Genomic DNA, 22836 nt, shown 5'->3' with positions numbered 1-22836 from the left:
TGTGTTATCAAGGAAGATAATTAAATGGAGTCAAAGTTGAGGAAGTAAAAATGCATTTCTAAAAGTGATAATCTTTTCTCTAGCCCAGATAGTTTTCAAATAAATGAGATGGAAACAATAGGATTTGTTTGATAAGCTTTACAGCACAATAACTGGGTAGTTATTAATCTATTCTAATCCTCAAGTTAATTGATTATGTTCCAGTCAAATCCCAAAGATACTGGCATTTTAGTATTGATTTGTCTATCTCTAACCCAGATGTTTTTCCATGGTGTCTTTTGAACCCTCTCCTCATGGTGAATTACTTCTCTCTCTCTCTCTCTCTCTCTCTCTCTCTCTCTCTCTCTCTCTCTCTCTCTCTCTCTTTCTCCTCCCCAGCTCCCCAGGCTGGAATCAGAAGTCCAGCCCTATTCTCTTTCTTCTGCCCAGCCATTGGCTGACCAGCTTTTATTGACAAATAAGAGGATAAATGAGAAGCAATGTTTGCACAACATTGAGGCAGGAGTTACTTAGAACTAGCATTACAGTGCCATGCTTGGAATGCAGCCAGATATTGTGACAGAGTAATCAGCATTTGAATAACACAAGGATAATCTTTACATGGTGTGCAAAAACAGTACACCTACTGGGAAGAGAAGACAAGAAATGGGTACTTGGTAGCTTTCAGCAGAGCCAAGGGGACTTACTAATGCTGAATAAAACAGAAGAAATAATAGGTGTGAAGAGGACAATGAGAAAAACTAATTGCCACCTACAGACTTTCAAAAATGATTCCTTAAGATTAAGACTAGCCTGGAGAAAACTCTTGCTGCTTTTTCTCATGTAGACACAAAACCTCACGACATGCATGCATCACCTATCTGAAAACACACGAAATAATGACTAGTGCCAGTCAGCATTACGTTCCATATATATCTACCATTCACGGTGAAATGCAGACGGTCATCAATGTCTGTCCAAGAAAAAGAGAAAAAAGTTTTATGGGCTGAAAATAAGCTTAGGTAGTGGGTAAAGCCCACATGAACATACTCATATTCTAGGTCTTCTGGGATGGTAGTGGAGGTGCAGACTATGAAAAGGTATCACATGCCATTTCGCTTCTTACTTCCTGGTATTTTTCCTCAGGTTTTCTTCATTCCGGATACCCCATCATGGGCCTCATTACTATAGTGGAAGGCATCATTAGCGAGTTCAAAATAAGGTCACATGGTATTTGGGGTGTGATACATGAACTGGGCCACAACCGTCAGAAGCCTGGATGGACTTTCCCGCCACACACCACTGAAGCTTTGTGTAATCTCTGGACTATTTATGTGCATGAGACGGTTTTAAACATTCCCAGGGAGCAAGCCCATCCTTCTCTGAATCCTGAGCTTCGGAAGCAGAGGATCAAAGACCACGTGAACAAGGGAGCACCTCTGAGTAACTGGATTGTATGGACAGCTCTAGAAACTTACCTTCAGGTACTGTGTATGTATGTTCACGGAGGCAGGAACCACCAGACTTCCTGGTATCCCAAGATCCCTTCACAATGAGGAGAGATGGGCAAATGGTGGCATCTTCTTGTAGAACAGGCATGACACATATGAAGTAGCTAACGCAATGTGTCTCCCCTTCTCTGCCACATAACTCTGTGGAAATAAATAAAATGTATTGGGTCATTAGCAGAATTACATAGCTGTGCTCAGACAATCTATGGTGAAATCCAGCTTAGCCAAATGCAAATAGTTTCTCTTGAACAAGCTTGGTCGTTTAGGAGAAATTAGTGTCACCTTACTACAACAATGCATTATGGAAGATAGATTATAGGAACAATAACATGGTAACAAATTATTCAAAATGCCATTATCTTAAGAAAACTTCAAATATGAATGAAATCATGTTTCATTGTAAAATCAAAACCCTTCCCTTCCATTCCTTACTACCTGTGGAAAATACATTGAAAAAAATTATTCACATAGCCATACTACATGCTCAAATTTTCAGAGCAACAGAGACGAAACATGCTGTTGACCTAATTAATTAGTAAAGACAAACCTAGAGGCTAGTTTTAATACTTTAGTCATTATAGCACACTGTCTCTGAGTTTTCATTGCCTTGTGATTTCAGTGGGTCTGAGATAACTTCTAGATCACATCAGCTTCCTTGTTAATAGGGAATCTGTCTTAAGATCTCTAGGACCCAGTCATGGTGTCAGTTAAACCTTGACATTCATGATCAGTTCAAAGTCTTTGGAGACAAACTGCTGCTCTGGGGCTGAATTCAGTCTGAGACTGAATTTCTGGCCAGGTAGCCGCCTCCCCCTATCATTGGTGTTCTGTATTCCAATGTCACAAGTAAGACTCAGTTCTTCAGCACCTTTCAATCTGGTTCTCCAGGACTCTTTTCTTAGTCTCCCTATTTCTCAACTGGACTAGTCTTGCAGAGTGCTGTCAGCAAACGCTGTAAACCTGAAACCCACCAGTAGCTCCCCACTCCTTTATGTAGAACAGCACACCGCCTGCATCCAGTTCCACTTCTCACCTGTTACACAGTCTGCTACAGCCACAAACCTTCAGAATGGCCCACGTTGCTGACATTTACTTACGATGCCTTTTCTACCTAAAACAGTTTTGTGTCCTTTAAATATCAAGAATCACCTATTTAGCTTTTAACATCAGTTTCTCTAAGGCCTCTGGGAACCTTTCCCGTATTAGTGTCCTGTGCAATATTTATTCCCTACCCCACATTCTAATACAGCTTGTATGTGCATTTGTGGATTGTCTAAGCATGTGCGTCTGACTCTGGTGCTTCGCACAGCTCCCACACACACAGGGATAGGATTCTGGAGAAAAAGAGAGAGACGCTGACAATTTAAATCACCATAACAGGATATCCGGTTTATAACTACACCCAGCATGTGGTTTTATGCATGTGTTCAGGAGCTGACTTCCTGGCTGTACATGTCACTCTGCCATTTCCTTCTCTTTCCAGCTCCAGGAGGGCTTTGGGTGGGAGCCGTTCATCCAGCTCTTTGCTGACTACCAAACCCTCTCTGGCCTCCCTCAAAGCAATGAAGACAAGATGAATCTGTGGGTGAAGAAGTTCTCTGAGGTTGTGCACAAGAATCTGGCCCCTTTCTTTGAAGCCTGGGGCTGGCCGGTCAAATATGCTGTGGCTAAAAGCCTAGCCTCTTTGCCAGAGTGGCAGGAAAACCCCATGAAAATGTATACAGCTGAAGGTACAGAAGGTAGAGAGTGAACCCACACTAGCTGTTCTCTCTGAGAGAAGAATGTTTATGTGGTGCAACAGGAAAGCCCTCATGATTCTTTTTTAGGGAATTCAATTTTAGGGAATCCACTCCCCCCACCTCCATTGTTAGAATCTACTTTTTGCAAGGTAGAGATCAAATTACACAGCAGCTTTCAAATTTTGTAATATAGATGATGCAGTCTATTGCCTGTAAATTAATCTTAAACTGTGAGATTTGTATCTTGACTTGTTTAGCATTTTTCATGTTTTCAGTTTATTTACAAAAGCTGCCCAAAGTCCAGAGACTTAGTTAAAGAATTATCTTTTATTGTCTCCACTTATAATATCTTTTTGCTATTCCTAAATTAATACACAAATATCATTTGTCTGAGTGGTTTGAAAAGAGTAGGTGATCAACATATGCTTTGATTAATATTGTGATTGAGACCTCTCTTACTTAACTCAGGTTAACCTCTGTACTAGAGCAAAATGACCACTTATGAACTATCACAGATGGGTCCTCTCTCAAGTTAGTATGCTACTGGAAATTAAAGGATTTATATAATAAGCTGAACTTCTTTGAAGGCAGTAGGTGATATAGATTCATATATACATATATGTGTGTGTGTCTTTATAATTTGCTGAGAATTATTTTTTTAGCATGAAATTTTTCCCTTAGCATGCAGTTTTTACCACAAATAGTCACCTCACCTCTGCCACACAGTGGCCAGACAGACTAACAAATATCAGACATTTTTCCTTTAGGAAATAACTGAATGATTCACTGAAAGTTATATCTGTTGTCCTTAAAATATTTTATTAATTAACATTAATCTATCTGATAGACTAATGCCAACAAAGCAAACTTTTGAGGTCAGAAACTTATGCTAGATTTCTGTGTTGAAGGGTAAATGTCTTTGCAACAGCGTGACACATAAATATTGCTAAACTATGTATATAAATAGAACCTCCAGGTGAAGGCACCTAAATTTCAAAGAGACCAAGCAGGAATGGAGCAAGAATTTAAAATAGATCATTAGCTAAGGGCTGAGAAGATGGTTCAGCAGTTAAAGCACATATCACACAAGCAAGAGTAGGATGCCCAGAGTTTACAAAATTATTGTGTGGGTAGAATGGCCTATCTGTAATCTCAGCTTTAGTAGGCAGAAGGAAGAGATCCTCAGATCAAGTTAGATAGCAAACTCACCATATCAGGCAAACTTTGGCTTTGACTGGGGGACTTTACTTTAAAAAATAAGAGTGGATGAGAAATGAGGAAGGTTCCTGACATAAACCTCTACCCTACACACCCATGTGCATACACACACACACACACACACACACACACACACACACACACACATAAACACACATGGTACATACATATGCATGTATATCTACATGTATGCACCTTATTACATACGCATAAAAATGAAAGAAATACTAAATCAATGATAGATCATTGGGTGCTAGCTCCACTGCCCTTATCTGAATATATGAATCCTTTATGTTTTTATGTGATTTGTAAAATTTCCACCTGAGAACTGACGTTTACCTCTACATGGCTGAAACGGGCTGTCAGGCAAGAGATCCTGATACTCCCATCACAAATTTAAGCATGAATCCATGAATGGTCATCCACAGCCCTCGACTTGCTGGATGTGACTTTACTATATATGCTTAAAGATTTAAGTTAAGCTGCCAATTACTGCACTTTTCTAATGCATCACAAAAACATAGTTGAGGGAGAGTTTCTTTTTAAAATCATGGTGTCTATGAATCATAGGAGCCTAAAATTGTTTTGTATTAGCACTATCTTCACACACACACACACACACACACACACAGGGCTTTGTAAATAAAAGTTGATGAGATATGAAAAAATAAAGAACGATGTCTCTAAGGACATTTTTAAAGAATCTTGATGTAGTAGTGACTCAAGCTTCATGACTGGACTCAGATTGTCTTATTTATTAAATCAATAAAGTGTTGCCTTTGCCCCTGTTGGTTTGTGTTTCTCTTACCTGTCATAAGGGAAGAAACAAGTAAAATATTGTCCCTTTCTTCAAGAACTCCTCTGCCTGCTGCCTGAGAAGTATAGCTCCTGTCTTCTCTCACAGAGAACCTTCTCTGGAATATGTGCTCCTGGTTCCATATCTTTCTGTTACTCCTACAACCTGGATTCCAACATGTGAGGAGAGTTAAACACAAGATGGTTTATTTCTAATGGAAATGTTGCCCAGGGGTCACCAAGAGTCTTATTTATTCTTCTCATTGTTGTGACCAAATATCTAACAGAAGTGACTCAAAGGAGGAGAAGGCTATTTCTGTTCATGAGTTTACAAAAGTGAAGTGCATTGTAGGTGTGGTGATGGCTAGAGTTGCAGGAGCTTGCTCTCTCCTCTGTTCTTGTCTCAGCAAATCAGAGACAGAGAGAACAGAAAGTAGAAATAGCCTATAGCTCTCACGGCCCACCCAACCCTCAGTAGTCTGTGACTTTAACGTAGGTCCAAAGTTTCTATATCCTCCCAGAAACAGAACCATCAGCCAGCCTGTGGTGAGTACATCTCTCTATCCATATCTCTAGAACCTGGGATGTAGCCCAACAGTACTCACTTGCTTAATATGAAAGGATCAAGGGATGCTTGGGATCAAATCAAGAGCCTTCAGCATGTTAGACAACTGGACACCACTGAGCTACATCCCAAGATTCTCTCTTAGAAGAGAATATATGCTCAGCTATGTATCACAACTAAGTATATTGTTTATCTGCAGTCACACCATGCAGCTGTAAAATCTCACCGCTCTTACAATTGTCTATTTAGTGTTTTCTTACTCCACTAGACTGTCCATTTCATTAAAACTAGGGTGGCACTTGCATTTCTCAAAATTTTATCTTCAACAAAATGCCAAATACATAAGAAAGCTTTGGATAGGCACATGTGGCCTGTGTTAGATTGTTAAAGAATGGTCAAGGATCCCTAACTCACATCCTTATAAAAAACTATTTTATTTGCAGAAATTCAAAACATTCTTTACAGGGTAGTCACAATAAAATTTTAGTCTTTCTCCTATTCTCTTCTAACTAATAATAGGCAACATAAAATCTGACCACATTCATGGTCAGATTGCATGACCAAAATGTGATCTACCGTTTCCCATTTTTCACATGCAAGAGTTAGTTTTGTTTTCGTTGTTTTTGGGGGGAGGTTGGATTTCTAATTTACATTTCAAATGTTATCCCATTTCCTGGTTTTCCCCCTCCAAGAAAACCCCTATCCCCTACCCCATCCTCCTGCTTCTATGAGGGTGTACCTCCACCCACCCATCTCAATTACCTATACTGGGGCATCTATCAAGCCTTCATAGAACCAAGGACCTCCCCCATTGAGGCCTGACAAGGCCATTGTCTCCTACATATGCAGCTGGAGCATCTGTACTCCTTGGTTGTGGCATAGTCCTTGGAATCTATGGGGGTTGATATTGATCTTCTTCCTATGGGGTTGCAAACCCCTTCAGCTCCTTCAGTCCATTCTCTAACTCCTCCATTGGAGACCCTGTCCTCAAACCCTGTCCCTCTATATTTTTTTTTTTGCTTTTCCAAACTGCTTTATTCATAGTAGATAAAGATGCATATGACTTACTGGTGAAGCAGAGATTAAATAGATACCTTACCATGAAGAACTCTAGACTCCATGCTAAGTGACTAGTTGCGGTTGTCATGATCCTCTCAGTGGAGTGTTCCAGGACAGGAATCTGGTCAGGAGCTAGTTCAAACTCCTGCCATCCTCAATTATGAGTTTTATCAGGGTTATAAAGTTTGCTATAACCTTTCCAGTTCTTCTATTTGGTGGCATGGTCCACTGCCCTACAGGAACCAACCTAGGCTACATGAAACCTTATCTCAGAGAGGAGGGGGGAGAGGGAGAAGGAGATTGAGAGGGAGAGAGAGAGGGAGAGGGAGAGGGAGAGGGAGAGGGAGAGAGGGAAAGAGGGAGAGAGGGAGAGAGAGTTTAATGTGTAGTTCACCCTTACAAATGCTTTGGAGTTTCCTATTAGGTCAGACAAGTCCTGAGAAGTGAAGGTTCCATGCCTATAACATCTAGGTTTCGAATTCCCAGGAAAGAATTTATAAGCAGTTCAATAGTTCTCCTGATAACAATAAGTCAATTTAGATGAATCATTTCCTCCTTTTAAAATAAATACAGCATATGCTTGTGGAAAGAGCTTGTTGATATTTATGGAAATACTGTACAACTTATAATAGGCTGCATTCATTTCTAAGCTTATGACTTGAGTTAGAGAAATGAAGTCATTATATAATACCATTTCCAGCAACATCCAACCTCTCTATCAAACAAAAATAGAATTTGGAGCTCAAATGGCCCCTCCTGCCTACTCCCAAAGTGATCTATTGACTTACAGAAATAGAGCAGAACCCAGCTATCTCCCCAGATTTTTATGCAAATGGTCTCGATTCTTCAGAAGATGAGCAGGGGTACCCTAAAGTAGCCATTTTGAGACCATCATTTTCTTGGTTTCAGCTGAGAAGTGGGGGAGAGACACGGTAAGGTGACCATTTTGTCTAGGGGCCCTCAAGGCTGAGGGAGGCTTAGGTTTCAGTTGCTTTTCAGTGGGAGACTTGTGCAAAGAGGAAATGTGAGTCAGAAGAGTTCCTTCCAGGCTTCAAGATCTTCTGTGTCCTGTCTTAGCTATGTTGGCTGCTGTTATAAATAAAGATCACTTAGACTGGCAAAATGGCTCAGGGCATTAAAGCGCTGGCTGCTGAGCCAACAGCTGCAGTTTGATCCCAGGAGTCCATATGGCAGAAGGAGACGGCTGGTTTCTCTAAGCTGTGCTCTCACTTCCACACATGCTCTTTGGCACACACAGAATGAATGAATGAATGAATGAATGAACGCAATAAAAAGCAAAGATTATTTCAAGTCACTTATTTCTTCTTTGGTCAATCTCTTTTGTAAATTCATGTCCAAACCTCTCGTGCCTGTATGAGTTTCTTTTTTCCAGAGACAGCAGAGAGGTGTTTTGTTTTGTTTTGTTTTTTGGTTTGTTCGTTTGTTTGTTTTTTAAAGTGGCTTATTTAACTATTCATGTGCAGTGATGAGGTATCAGTTTAAAGTTGCTCATATTTTAATATGATAATTGTAGTTGTATCACCTTTAAATTATTTCATTATAGCTTTATATTTTAGCCTTATAATTTGTAAATTGGTAAATGTGCTTTTTTATTTTATTTATTTATTTATTTATTTATTTACGCTCCATATTTTATCCTACCCCCATCCACCCTCCAACTGTTCCACATCCCATACCTCCTCCCCAAACCCCTGTCTCCACGTGGATGGCCCCACCCACAACCCTACATGACCTCTAAATTCCCTGAGGCCTCCATTCTCTTGAGAGTTAGGTACATCATCTTGTAATGAATGCAGACATGGCAGTCCTCTACTGTATGTGTGGTGGGGACCTCATATCAGCTGGTGTATGCTGCCTGTTGGTGGACCAGTATTTGAGAGATCTCAGGGATCCAGATTAATTGAGATTTCTGGTCCTCCTACAGGGTCACCCTTCTCCTCAGCTTCTTTTAACCTTTCCCTATTCTAACCACAGGAGTCAGCCACTTCTGTCCATTGGTTGGGTATAAATATCTGCATTTGACACTTTCAGATGTTTGTTGGGTCTTCTTTTTTTTTTATTCGATATAATTTATTTACATTTCAAATGATTTCCCTTTTCTAGCCCCCCCACTACCCGAAAGTCCCGTAAGCCCCCTTCTCTTCCCCTGTCCTCCCACCCACCCCTTCCCACTTCCCCGTTCTGGTTTTGCCGAATACTGTTTCACCGAGTCTTTCCAGAACCAGGGGCCACTCCTCTTTTCTTCTTGTACCTCATTTGATGTGTGGATTATGTTTTGGGTATTCCAGGTTTCTAGGTTAATATCCACTTATTAGTGAGTGCATACCATGATTCACCTTTTGAGTCTGGGTTACCTCACTTAGTATGATATTCTCTAGCTCCATCCATTTGCCTAAGAATTTCATGAATTCATTGTTTCTAATGGCTGAATAGTACTCCATTGTGTAGATATACCACACTTTTTGCATCCACTCTTCTGTTGAGGGATACCTGGGTTCTTTCCAGCATCTGGCAATTATAAATAGGGCTGCTATGAATATAGTAGAACATGTATCCTTATTACATGGTGGGGAGTCTTCTGGGTATATGCCCAGGAGTGGTATAGCAGGATCTTCTGGAAGTGAGGTGCCCAGTTTTCGGAGGAACCGCCAGAGTTCCTTTCTGCTTTCCAGAGTGGTTGTACCAATTTGCAACCCCACCAGCAGTGGAGGAGTGTTCCTCTTTCTCCACACCCTCTCCAACACGTGCTGTCTCCTGAATTTTTAATCTTAGCCATTCTGACTGGTGTAAGATGAAATCTTAGGGTTGTTTTGATTTGCATTTCCCTAATGGCTAATGAAGTTGAGCATTTTTTAAGATGCTTCTCCGCCATCCGAAGTTCTTCAGGTGAGAATTCTTTGTTTAACTCTGTACCCCATTTTTAAATAGGGTTGTTCGGTTTTCTGGAGTCTAACTTCTTGAGTTCTTTATATATATTGGATATTAGCCCTCTATCTGATGTAGGATTGGTGAAGATCTTTTCCCAATTTGTTGGTTGCCGATCTGTCCTCTTGATGGTGTCCTTTGCCTTACAGAAACTCTGTAACCTTATGAGGTCCCATTTGTCAATTCTTGCTCTTAGAGCATACGCTATTGGTGTTCTGTTCAGAAACTTTCTCCCTCTACCGATGTCCTCAAGGGTCTTCCCCAGTTTCTTTTCTATTAGCTTCAGAGTGTCTGGCTTTATGTGGAGGTTCTTGATCCATTTGGATTTGAGCTTAGTACAAGGAGACAAGGATGGATCAATTCGCATTCTTCTGCATGCTGACCTCCAGTTGAACCAGCATCATTTGTTGAAAAGGCTATCTTTTTTCCATTGGATGTTTTCAGCCTCTTTGTCGAGGATCAAGTGGCCATAGGTGTGTGGGTTCATTTCTGGATCTTCAATCCTGTTCCATTGATCCTACTGCCTGTCACTGTACCAATACCATGCAGTTTTTAACACTATTGCTCTGTAGTATTGCTTGAGGTCAGGGATACTGATTCCCCCAGATTTTCTTTTGTTGCTGAGAATAGTTTTAGCTATCCTGGGTTTTTTGTTGTTCCAGATGAATTTGATAATTGCTCTTTCTAACTCTGTGAAGAATTGAGTTGGGATTTTGATGGGTATTGCATTGAATCTGTATAGTGCTTTAGGCAAAATGGCCATTTTAACTATATTGATTCTACCGATCCATGAGCATGGGAGGTTTTCCCATTTTTTTGAGGTCTTCTTCCATTTCCTTCTTCAGAGTCTTGAAGTTCTTGTCATACAGATCTTTCACATGTTTGGTAAGAGTCACCCCAAGATACTTTATACTGTTTGTGGTTATTGTGAAGGGGGTCATTTCCCTAATTTCTTTCTCAGCCTGCTTATCCTTTGAGTATAGGAAGGCCACTGATTTGCTTGAGTTGATTTTATAACCTGCCACTTTGCTGAAGTTGTTTATCAGCTGTAGGAGCTCTCTAGTGGAGTTTTTTGGGTCACTTAGGTAGACTATCATGTCGTCTGCAAATAATGATAGTTTGACTTCCTCCTTTCCAATTTGTATCCCTTTGACCTCCTTATGTTGTCGAATTGCCCGAGCTAGTACCTCAAGTACAATATTGAAAAGATAAGGAGAAAGGGGGCAGCCTTGTCTGGTCCCTGATTTCAGTGGGATTGCTTCAAGTTTCTCTCCATTTAGTTTGATGCTGGCTACCGGTTTGCTGTATATTGCTTTTACTATGTTTAGGTATGGGCCTTGAATTCCTGTTCTCTCCAAGACTTTAAGCATGAAAGGATGCTGAATTTTGTCAAATGCTTTTTCAGCATCCAATGAAATGACCATGTGGTTTTGTTCTTTGAGTTTGTTTATGTAGTGGATTGTATTGATGGATTTCCGTATATTGAACCAACCCTGCATTCCCGGGATAAAGCCTACTTGATCATGGTGGATGATCGTTTTGATGTGTTCTTGGATTCGGTTGGCAAGAATTTTATTGAGTATTTTTGCATCGATGTTCATAAGGGAAATTGGTCTGAAGTTCTCTTTCTTTGTTGGATCTTTTTGTGGCTTTGGTATCAGCGTAATTGTGGCTTCTTAGAAGGAATTGGGTAGTGTTCCTTCTGTTTCTATTTTGTGGAATAGTTTGAAGAATATTGGTGTTAACTCTTCTTTGAAGGTCTGGTAGAATTCTGCACTGAAACCATCTGGTCCTGAGCTTTTTTTGGTTGGAAGACTTTCTATGACTCCTTCTATTTCTTTAGGCTTTATGGGACTGTTCAGATGGTCTAGTTGGTCCTGATTTAATTTTGGTATTTGGTATCTGTCAAGGAAATTGTCCATTTCCTCCAGATTCTCCAGTTGTGTTGAGTACAGGCTCTTGTAGTAGGATCTGATGATATTTTGGATTTCCTCAGTTTCCGTTGTTATGTCTCCCTTTTCATTTCTAAGTTTGTTAATTTGGATACTTTCTCTGTGCCCTTTGGTCAGTCTGGCTAAGGGTTTATCTATCTTGTTGATTTTCTCAAAGAACCAGCTCCTGGGTTTGTTGATTTTTTGTATGGTTCTCTTTGTTTCTACTTGATTGATTTCGGCCCTGAGTTTGATGATTTCCTGCCTTCTACTCCTCCTGGGTGAAATAGCTTCTTTTTGTTCTAGGGCTTTCAGGTGTGTCATTAAGTTGGTAATGTATGCTCTCTCCATTTTCTTTTTGGAGGCACTCAGGGCTATGAGTTTTCCTCTTAGCACTGCTTTCATTGTGTCCCATAGATTTGGGTATGTTGTGTTTTCATTTTCATTGTGTTCTAAAAAGTCTTTAATTTCTTTCTTTATTTCTTCCTTGACCAAGGTATCATTGAGTAGAGTATTGTTCAATTTCCACGTGTATGTGGGTTTTCTATTGTTTCTGTTGCTATTGAAGACCACTTTTACTCCATAGTGATCAGATAGGAGGCATGGGATTAGTTCGATCTTCTTATATTTGTTGAGGTCTGTCTTGTGACCAATTATATGGTCCATTTTGGAGAAGGTACCATGAGGTGCTGAAAAAAAGGTATATTCTTTTGTTTTAGGATAGAATGTTCTATATATATCAGTTAAATCTAATTGGTCCAAAGCTTCAATTAGTTTCATTGTGTCCTTGTTTAGTTTCTGTTTTCCTGATCGGTCCATTGAGGAAAGTGCAGTGTTGAAGTCACCCACAATTATTGTGTTAGGTGCAATGTGTGCTTTGAGTTTTAATAAAGTTTCTTTTATGAAAGAGGGTGCCCTTGCATTTGGAGCATAGATGTTCAGGATTGAGAGTTCTTCTTGTTGTATTTTTCCTTTGACCAGCAAGAAGTGTCCCTCAGAGTCTCTTTTGATGACTTTGGGTTGAAAGTCAATTTTATCTGATATTAAAATGGCTACCCCAGCTTGTTTCCTGAGACCATTTGCTTGTAAAATTGTCTTCCAGCCTTTTACTCTAAGGTAGTGTTTGTCTTTGACCCTGAGGTGTGTTTCCTGTAAGCAGCAAAATGTAGGGTCCTGTTTACGTATCCAGTCAGTTAGTCTGTGTCTTTTTATTGGGGCATTGAGTCCATTGATGTTAAGAGATATTAAGGAATAGTGATTGTTACTTCCTATCATTTTTGACATTATTTTTTAAATTTGATTGCTTAACTTCTTTTGGGTTTGATGAAAGGTTACTATCTTGCTTTTTTAAGGGTGAAGTTTCCCTCCTTGTATTGGTGTTGTCCTCCTATTATCCTTTTTAGGGCTGGGTTAGTGGATAGATATTGGGTGAACTTGGTTTTGTCGTGAAATATCTTAGTTTCTCCATCTATGGTGATTGAGAGTTTTGCTGGATATAGTAGTTTTGGTTGGCATTTGTGTTCTCTTAGAGTCTGCATGAGATCTGCCCAGGACCTTCTAGCCTTCATAGTCTCAGGTGAAAAGTCTGCTGTGATTCTGATAGGTCTTCCTTTATATGTTACTTGGCCTTTTTCTCTTACTGCCTTTAATATTCTTTCTTTGTTTAGAACATTTGGTGTTTTGATTATTATGTGACGGGAAGTATTTCTGTTCTGGTCCAGTCTGTTTGGAGTTCTGTAGGCTTCTTGTATATTCATGGGCATCTCTCTCTTTAGGTTAGGGAAGTTTTCTTCCATAATTTTATTGAAGATATTTGCTGGCCCTTTAAGTTGTAAATCTTCACTCTCATCTATGCCTATAATCCTTAGGTTTGGTCTTCTCATTGTGTCCTGGATTTCCTGGATATTTTGGGTTACAAGCTTTTTGCATTTTGCATTTTCTTTAACTGTTGAGTCCATGGTTTCTATGGAATCTTCAGCATCTGAGATTCTTTCTTCTATTTCTTGTATTCTGTTGTTGATATTTGCATCTCTGTCCCCTGATTTCTTCCCAAGGCTTTCTATCTCCAAAGTTGTCTCCTTTTGAGTTTTCTTAGTTGTTTCTACTTCTGATTTTAGATCCTGGATGGTTTTGCTTAGCTCCTTCACTTGCTTGTTTGTGCTTTCCTGTAATTCTTTAAGAGATTTTTGTGTTTTTTCTTTCATGACCTCAGCCTGTTGACCAAAGTTCTCCTGTATTTCTTTAAGAGATTTTTGTGTTTCGTCTTTCATGACCTCAGCCTGTTGACCAAAGTTCTCCTGTATTTCTTTAAGTGTTTTTTGCATTTCCTCCTTGTTGGCTTTTGTATTCTCCTGGATTTCTTTCAATGATTTTTGTGTTTCCCTTGCAAGGGCTTCTAACTTTTGATCCATTTTCTCCTGAATTTCTTTAAGTATGTCCTTCATGTGTTCCTGTACCAGCATCATGACCAGTGATTTTAAATCCAAATCTTGTTTTACTGGTGTGATGGGGTATCCAGGACATGCTGGTAGAGGAGAATTGGGTTCAGATGTTGCCATATTGCCTTGATATCTGTTAGTGACGTTCCTGCGTTTGCCTTTTGCCATCTAGCTCTCACTGGTGTTACTTGATCTTGTCAGTGCTGGACTCACCAGTGCAAGCTGCCCCTTCCCCGTTGGGCTCTGGTGCACAGCTTACACCCTGCACTGCCTGTAGACAGGGTGCTGCTGTCCAGGCTGTTCAGATCCTGAAGCAGGCACCTGAAGGCTCCCGCTGGGGCCCGCAGGATTTATTGGAGCACACCAACTTCTCCCAGCTGGCCGCCCGGAAGCCCCCACTAGCCTCTTGAGGGACCTGGAGATGTGGTGCGGCCGCCCAGGCTGATCTGAAGCGGAGAGAGTTGACCTGAGGGCTTCTGCCTGAGGCCTTGCCCCAGATTGTGTCTGTGGACCAGATGGAACCCGTGTGCACCCCCAGGGAGCTCCGAAGGTGTATGCTGCTGTGACCTCCCCTGTGTTCTGCTTACTCCGCTGGGCAGCCGATTTCCCCAACCGTGCTGGCGCACACTAGGTTAGCCTTGTCGCCCAGGCCCTGAGTCCAGGCAAAAGCCTGGGAGGCCAAGGTCCGAGCAAAGTTCCCCTAGGGCTATGACTGTTAATTGGGTCCGCCAGGTGACCCGGATGGCCGGCGTGTGCGTCCGCGCTCCCCGAAAGCACCGGGAGAGTCTGTTGTGCTAATAACCTGCTGGGCGGGTTGACACACAGATGGCCCACCAAGGCGCCCAGTTCTTGGGGTCAGTCCTGTGCCTTTTGGGGCCTAGACCCCCGTTTTGTTAGCCTCAGGCTACGCTTGTTAGCCGTCTGTGCCCTCCTGAGCACTCTGAGTCCTGTAGGCAAAATGGCGGCGCGTGCGCCGGCCAGGGCAAAAAAAACTCCTGGCTGGGTTGGCACCCCGATGGCCACCCTAACAGCCCAGGGCCTGGGTGCAGGCCAACGCCCGTCGAGCTCAGACCCCTGCGGTGTTGGGCCTAGGATTATGTTTGTGTACCTCAGTCTGTCCGATCTCTGGAGTCAGAAATCAAGATGGAGGTGAGCCTCTCCTGACTGGCAGGAAGCCGAGTTCTGAAGTGGCTTCCGTGCAGCGAAAGGCTCCGCAGAACCGCAGCTGCTTGCCGCCTGGCTGGTCAGCGAAGGTCAGTGGTCGTGGGCGCAGGGCCTAACTGGACCCTGTGTTGCCTTGGTTCCACCGCTGATGTTCCATGACTTTTAACATGAAGGGATGCTGAATTTTGTCAAATGCTTTCTCAGCATCTAATGAAATGATCACATAGATTTTTTTCTTTGAGTTTCTTTATGTAGTAGATTACAATGATTCATTTCTGTATACTGAACCATCCCTGCATCCCCAGAATGAGACAAACTTGGTTGTAGTGAATGATTGTTTTGATGTGTTCCTGAATTCTGTTGACAAGAATTTTATTGAGTATTCTTGCATCAATGTTAAGGGAAATTGATCTCAAGTTTTATTTTTTCTTTGTGGGGTCTTTGTGTGGTTTAGGTTTAAGCTTAATTGTGGCTTCATAGAAAAAATTGGGACGTGCTCCTTCTATTTCTATTTTGTGTAATAGTTTGAAGAGTATTGATCTTAAGTCTTCTTTGAAGGTCTGAAAGAATTCAGCACTAAAACCATGCAGTCCTGAGCTTTTTTTATTTTTTTATTTTATTTTTTGGATGGAAGACTATTAATTGTTGCTTCTATTTCTTTAGGGGTTATGGAATTGTTTAGATCATTTATCCGCTCCTGTTTTTACTTTGGGCCAGGTATCCGTCTAAAAAAATGTCCATTTCATGCAGATTTTCCAGTTTTGTTGGATATAAGCTTTTGTAGTAGGATTTGATGATTTTTTTAAATTCTATGGTTTTTGTTGTTAAGTCTCCCTTTTCATTTCTGATTTATTAATATGGATACTGTCTCTGTGCCCTCTGGTTAGTCTGGTTAAGGGTTTATCTATCTTGTTGATTTTCTCAAAGAAGCAACTCCTGGTTTTGTTGATACTTTGTTTTTGTTTTTTGTTTGTTTGTTTGTTTGTTTGTTTGTTTTTAATTTTCTTTATTCTTTGTTTACATTCAAAATGATTTCTCCTTTCCAGGTTCGCCCCTCCCTATAATTCCCTTAAGCCCTTTTCCCTCCGCCCATTCCCCAATCACCCTTCCCACTTCTCTGTTCTGATAATCCCCTACATTGCTGCATAAAGCCTTTCCAGGAACAGGGCCGCCTTCTCCTTCCTTCTTCTTGTGAATGTATTTGTGTTTTCCTGTAATTCTTTAAGAGATTTTTGTGTTTCCTTTTTCATGACTTTTGTGTGTTGACGCACGTTGTATTTCTTTAAGTGATTTTTGCATTTCCTCTTTATTGGCTTCTTTCTGTTGATGCATATTCTCCTGAATTTCTTTAAATGATTTTTGTGTTTCCCTTGTAAAGGCTTCTAACTTTTGATCCATTTTCTCCAGCATTTCTTTAAGATATTTTTTATGTCCTTCTTGTGTTCCTCTAACAGCATCATGACCAGTGATTTTTAAATCCAAATCTTGTTTTTCTGGTGCGTTTGGGTATCCAGGACTTGCTGTTGTTGGAGAATTGGGTTCAGATGCTGCCATATTGCCTTGGTTTCTGTTAGTAATGTTCTGCACCTAAAATTTTCTCTTCTATCTCTTATATTCTGTTTGTGATACTTGCATCTATGACTCCTGGTCTCTTTCCTAGGTTTTCTAACGCCAGAGTTGTCTCCCTTTGTGATTTCTTTATTACTTCTATTTCCATTTTTAGGTCCTTGATGATTTTGTTTATTTCTTTCACCTGTTTGATTGTGTTTTCCTGTAATTCTTTAAGGGATGTTTGTGTTTCCTCTTTAAAGGTTTCTACCTATTTTCCTGTGTTCTCCTGTATTTCTTTAAGGGAGTTACATATGTCCTTCTTAAAGTCCTCTATCATCATCATGAAAAGTGACCTTAGATCTGAATCTTGCTATTCCTGTGTGAGGGTATATCCAGGACTTGCTATGGTGGTATCACTGGATTCTGATGATGCCAAGTAACCTTAGTCTCTGTTGATTACGTTCTTATGCTTGCCTCCCACCATCTGGTTATCTCTAGTTCTACCTGCCCTTGCTATATCTGACTGGAGCCTGTCCTTCCTGTGATCCTCATTGTGTCAGAATACCTCAGAGTCCAGCGGTGTCTCTGATCCTGTGATTCTGGGATACTGTGATCCTGAGATCCTGGGTGTGTCAGAGGTTCTGGGAGTCAAGCTGCCTCTGGGGCCCTGAGATACTGGTGTGAGCAAGCTCCTGGGATCTTGGACTCCTGGGATCCTGGGCATGTTAGAGCACCTGGGAGTAGAGCTTTCTCTGAGTGTTGTGGGACTGGCAGAGGAGTTCTTGCCCAAGGTCTGCTCAGGGCACTGGCCCATTCAGACTGAAAGGAACCCATGCCACTGGTCAGTCAGGGTTTCTGTGTCCCTGGATCCTGCTGGTCCCAGTTACTGCTGGTGTTGGAACAGATAGTGTATCCTCCTCACCTCTGATCCTATGATCCCTGGAGCTTTAGAGAGCCTGGGAGTGAATCTTCCTCTGGGTGTTGTGGGTCTGAATCAAGAGTTAGTTCTTAAGAGAATAGCTCCAGCAATATTTTGTGCGAGATGAAAACAGAAACTTTCAAGGAAAATGATCAACTTTTAAATACATTTCCCAATCTTCAATTTCTAGGTCTCTGGTTTCCTTCTTGTCAGCCCCACTTCTTCTCCATGTCCATTTGAATCCCACAAAACATTAACTTTGAAGAAGCTCCTTTTTCATCTAGATATTATGGTCAACCCCTTTTTACTGTGTATAATCCAAGAACATTCCTATAGGTTAGGAGTCCCCAAATTTCTGTCAGGTAAATAACTTGGGCTCTTTCTTGTCTGTCCTCCAGATGGCGCACTAAGTCCAGGCTGAAAACAGCAGTGTCTGTACCTGTCTGCCTCCATCCCACCCCCATCCTGCTGCTCCACCCCAGCCTCAGATTGAACAAATAAAACGAGATTTTTTGCAAAATTCTATCACCGTGTTTGATAAACAGAAGTAAAAGAGCCAAGAAACCAAAACCCTGCTCCAAATAAGTTACAAAGAACGGGAATAGCCATCAAAGGTCTGTGAAGGACAAAAAAAAAAAAAAAAAAAAGGTTTCAGGAAGCTGAGGAAAAATTATATTAGTGGTCACATCAAGAGCTAGACACTGCATGCTGCAACCTTGACCTGGCAGGCAAGATGTGCCTACTTATCCAGTAGTAGCAATAAATAAACACTCTTTTGATTTGATCTGAAGCCATTTGCATAGGAGTGCTTATGCCTGTTTTTTTTTATTGATTCTTTTTTTTCATTTTTATTTTTATTTATTTATATTTTTTATTTACATTGCAAATGATTTCCCCTTTTCTGGGTCCCCACTCTCCACAAGTCCCATAAGCCCTCTTCCGTCCCCCTATTCTTCCATCTACCCCTTCCCACTTCCCTGTTCTGGAATTCCCCTATACTCTTGCACTGAGTCTTTCCAGAACCAGGGGCCACTCCTCCATTCTTTTTGGACATCATTTAATGTGTGGATTATGTCCTGGGTATTCAAAGTTTCTAGGCTAATATTCACTTATCAGTGAGTGCATACCATGATTGATCTTTTGAGACTGGGTTACCTCACTTAATATGATGTTCTCCAGCTCCATCCATTTGTCTAAGAATTTCATGAATTCATTGTTTCTAATGGCTGAATAGTACTCCATTGTGTAAATATACCACATTTTTTGTATCCATTCCTCCGTTGAGGGACACCTGGGTTCTTTCCAGCTTCTGGCTACTACAAATAGGGCTGCTATGAACATAGTAGAGCATGTGTCTTTATTGCATGCTGGGGAATCCTCTGGGTATATGCCCAGGAGTGGTATAGCAGGGCCATCCGGAAGTGCCATGCCCAGATTTCTGAGGAACCGCCAGACTGATTTCCAAAGTGGTTGCACCATCTTGCAATCCCACCAGCAGTGGAGGAGTGTTCCTCTTTCTCCACATCCTCGCCAACACCTGCTGTCTCCTGAGTTTTTGACCTTAGCCATTCTGACTGGTGTGAGGTGAAATCTCAGGGTTGTTTTGATTTTATGCCTGGTATTTTAAACATGGTCCGTCAAAAACAATGGCTATCGAAGTCACAGGTCCCAAGGGAGAACCAATGATGCTTTTCTAAATGGTCATGTTGTCAAACTGCCTTCCAAATAAGTTATGTTTGTATCTATAGATTTGTGCTGTTCCAAATCTTGGTCAGAGACATTTCTCATTTTCGTGGGTGGTGGCTAAGGCAGGCATGCATTACTGCTGTTCAGAGTGCTGCAAGTGAGTGAGTGTTCGTGTTTAGCTATTAACAGGACGCTTGAATCAACCCTTCCACGCCAAGGCTCGGGAAACTTCATGGAATGTGGTGTTGAAAGAATGTAAGTGCCAAAGACAGGCAGGAGGAGTGTTGGGAAATGCTGTCCTCTGGACAGGGCTCTCCTGCTGCTCACATAAACTCAAAGCAGCTGTGGCTACCTACACAAGACTCACACAGGATCAACGCCAGCTAAAAGTTACTAGCTGAAGAGCTATTGGGAGGTGAGGGCAGCAGGGAGTTGAATCGGCTCCTGAGGGAGGGAGAATCACTTTTCTAAGGAAGAAGTGAGGTCACTGATAAGTTCTCCATTTCACAATAGATGAATAGTTGTGTGGCCATGCACATAAGAAAAAAACTAATGGAACTCAGTGGGTTAAAAACATCCATTAAGCCATTTAATCCCAGCACTTGGGAGATAGAGGCAAGCAGATTTCTGAGTTTGAGGCCAGCCTGGTCTACAGAGTGAATTCCATGACAGCCAGGGCTACACAGAGAAACCCTGTCTCAAAAACCAAAAACAAAAACAAAAAACAAAACAAAAATCCATTAACATATTAAAAACTATAAAAGGAGGGCATAAAGATGGAAGGAGATGTGTACCCTGGGGGAAGTTGGAAAGGGAGAGGGTAAAATTAATATACTCAAGATATAGAATATATATATGATTAAAATAAAATTTAATATTTAAAAATACAGAGAAACTGGGTTGTAGGAACAGGAGAGGTCTTGAGAATGAAAGTATGATACCATTTTAATACACTTAGAGTCACAGAATTTATAGATTATAACAAAAAATATTCTACTCATTTTTTGTTAAATTTGGGGTTTCATAGTGACATTTTCCAAAAAAATTATCTGATATTTTGTATTTATTTACTCCCTTGCCAATATTCATTATCTTTTCTCTCCCACTTTTACTAACCCCTTCTTCTAAGTGATTCCGGCTTCTGTTTTCTTGTAATATATCATTACTTCTTTTACCTCCATCACCTCTCCTCTTCATACATTTTAATGATTCTCTTCCTCCTTTCATGACCTAACTGCCCCCCCCCCCATGCACATACATTCTTAGAGAAAACACACAGTATATTTCTTTTAAAGATTGGCTTATTTAGCTTCATATAATGATCTTTCGGTTGAATACATTTTTTTCCTGTGGTTGGGATCAGTTTGTTTTTCTTTACAGCTGAAAAATTCCATTATGTATACATATCACATTTTCTCTATCTATCTGTCTGTTGATGGACATTTAGGCTGGTTCCAAATCTTACCTATTCTGAACAAATAGTACAGCATTAATGTGCAAGAAACTGGTATTCTCCCTGGGAATCCTTAGGGTGCTGTCTTGATTTATTTTCTTGTTGCTATAATGAAACATAGAGATAAAATGCAACATAAGGTAGAAAGGGTTTATTGTGGCATGCATTTCCAGGTTATAGTCCATCATGATGGGGAATTGCAGCAAGGGGGCTTAGTGGAGCTGGTCGCATCACATCTGCAGTCAAAAGCAGAGAACATTCTGGAGCTCAGGTGGCTTTCTTCACTTTATAAAGTCCAGAATCCTAGTCTTAGGGAATAAGTGCCACCCACAGTGGGTGGGGTCTTTGCACCTCACTTAATGTATCTAAGATAATCCTCACAGGTATGTTTAGAGCCCCATCTCCCAGATGATTCTATATACTATCAGGTTAACAGCAACCATCATAGATATGTATGCAAAGAATACCATACATAGCTGGTCATGTCCTAATTTTATTTTTAGTTTTTTTGAGAAACTTCCATAATAATTTCCACAGTGGAGGAAACAAATTCTATTTTCCTCAGTGTCATATTTTGCCCTTTTCCCTCTCTCTTTATCTGCATTGGTTGACACTGATTTTCTTAGCAATAGCCATCGTGACTGAGATGAGATGAATCTCAGAGTACTTTTAGTTTGTGTTACACTGGTGTCTAGGGATATCGAACATTTGCTCAAATAGTTATTGGCTGTTTGTCTTTCTTCCTTCAAGAATTGTCCACTGAATTCATTAGCCCACATACTGATTGGCTGATTTGGAGTAGTATGCAATTTTTGGTACACTTTAAAATTCTAGATGTTAATCCCCAATCAGATATATAATTGAAAAAGATTTTCTCCCATTCTGAAGACTGTCTTTCCAATATGCTGATTCTTTTCTTTGCCATGCAGAAGTTTCTCAATGTCACGCAATCCCATTTGATCTTGACCATATTTTCTGTACTTTACACAGTATATCACCTTTCATATGTCTATAGTTTAGTGATTTTTACCTGGGATTTCTACTAACAATTCCAGCTTTTCAGATTTTATGTTAATGTTTTTCTTGCACTTTGAATTAATTTTTCTGCAGGAGAAATGCATGCATCTAGTTTCATTCTTTCGTGTGTGTGTGTGTGTGTGTGTGTGTGTGTGTGTGTGTGTGTTGTGTTGTGTAAAAGCAAGGTATTCTCAGCATCATTTGTTGGACAGGCTTTCTTCTAATAAATGTTCTGACACCACTGTCAAAGCTGTCGCTGTGGAGGGTTATTTCAGGATACTTTACTCTATTCCATTGGTCTACACGTCACTTTTTGTGTCAGTGGCATGCTGTCTTTGTCACTGTGCTCTGTAATATAATTTAAAGTTAGTTATTTTGATGCCCCCAGCAGTACTATATTCTGTGTCCTTTCTCCTTTCATCTGACTTCAACTTCTGTGGAAAATTTAATTAGGATTTCGACAGAGACTGCTTTGAATCTGTTGACCACTTCTGGAGCATAGAAACTTTTTACAATACTATTTCTGTCAGTTCGTGAGCATGGGGTTTTTTCCATCTATTGTCTTCTTTACTTTCTTTTCTTTAGTGTTTTTTTTTAAAAAAATTTTCCCTCCTTACAGAGATCTTTCATCTCAACTCGAATGATTCTTTTTTAAATGACTTTTTTTTTTTAAAGATACAGTGGTTTTTTGTTTGTTAATGTTTTTTTTTTCTGATTTTTCTGATTTCTTTCTCAGTAGGATCATTATTGACTTACAGAAAAGTTACCATAGTTTATATATTTATTTTTGTGCACTGCCACTTTGATAAGTTTGTTAATTCTAAGACTTTTCTGTTGGCGTCCTCAGGAATTGTCATTTAATTAG

At 40.5% G+C, this 22836-nt stretch overlaps 1 protein-coding gene across 1 annotated transcript in view; it reads left to right on the top strand.

Annotated features, from left to right (window-relative positions):
• The window catches only part of LOC127678556 (TRPM8 channel-associated factor 3), a 70287-nt gene extending 67047 nt beyond the window's left edge, over positions 1-3240 (top strand). The window contains exons 7-8 of the mRNA XM_052173576.1: positions 1126-1463; positions 2974-3240. Of these exons, the coding sequence (XP_052029536.1) occupies positions 1126-1463; positions 2974-3240 (605 nt within the window). The remainder of the gene's footprint in view (positions 1-1125; positions 1464-2973) is intronic.
• Positions 3241-22836: the final 19596 nt, after the last annotated feature.

This window comes from Apodemus sylvaticus, chromosome 2, assembly GCF_947179515.1.
Source record: "Apodemus sylvaticus chromosome 2, mApoSyl1.1, whole genome shotgun sequence".
NCBI lineage: Eukaryota > Metazoa > Chordata > Mammalia > Rodentia > Muridae > Apodemus > Apodemus sylvaticus.
The sequence above is the reverse complement of the archived record's forward strand: the minus strand, read 5'-3'. Positions and strand labels throughout refer to the sequence as shown.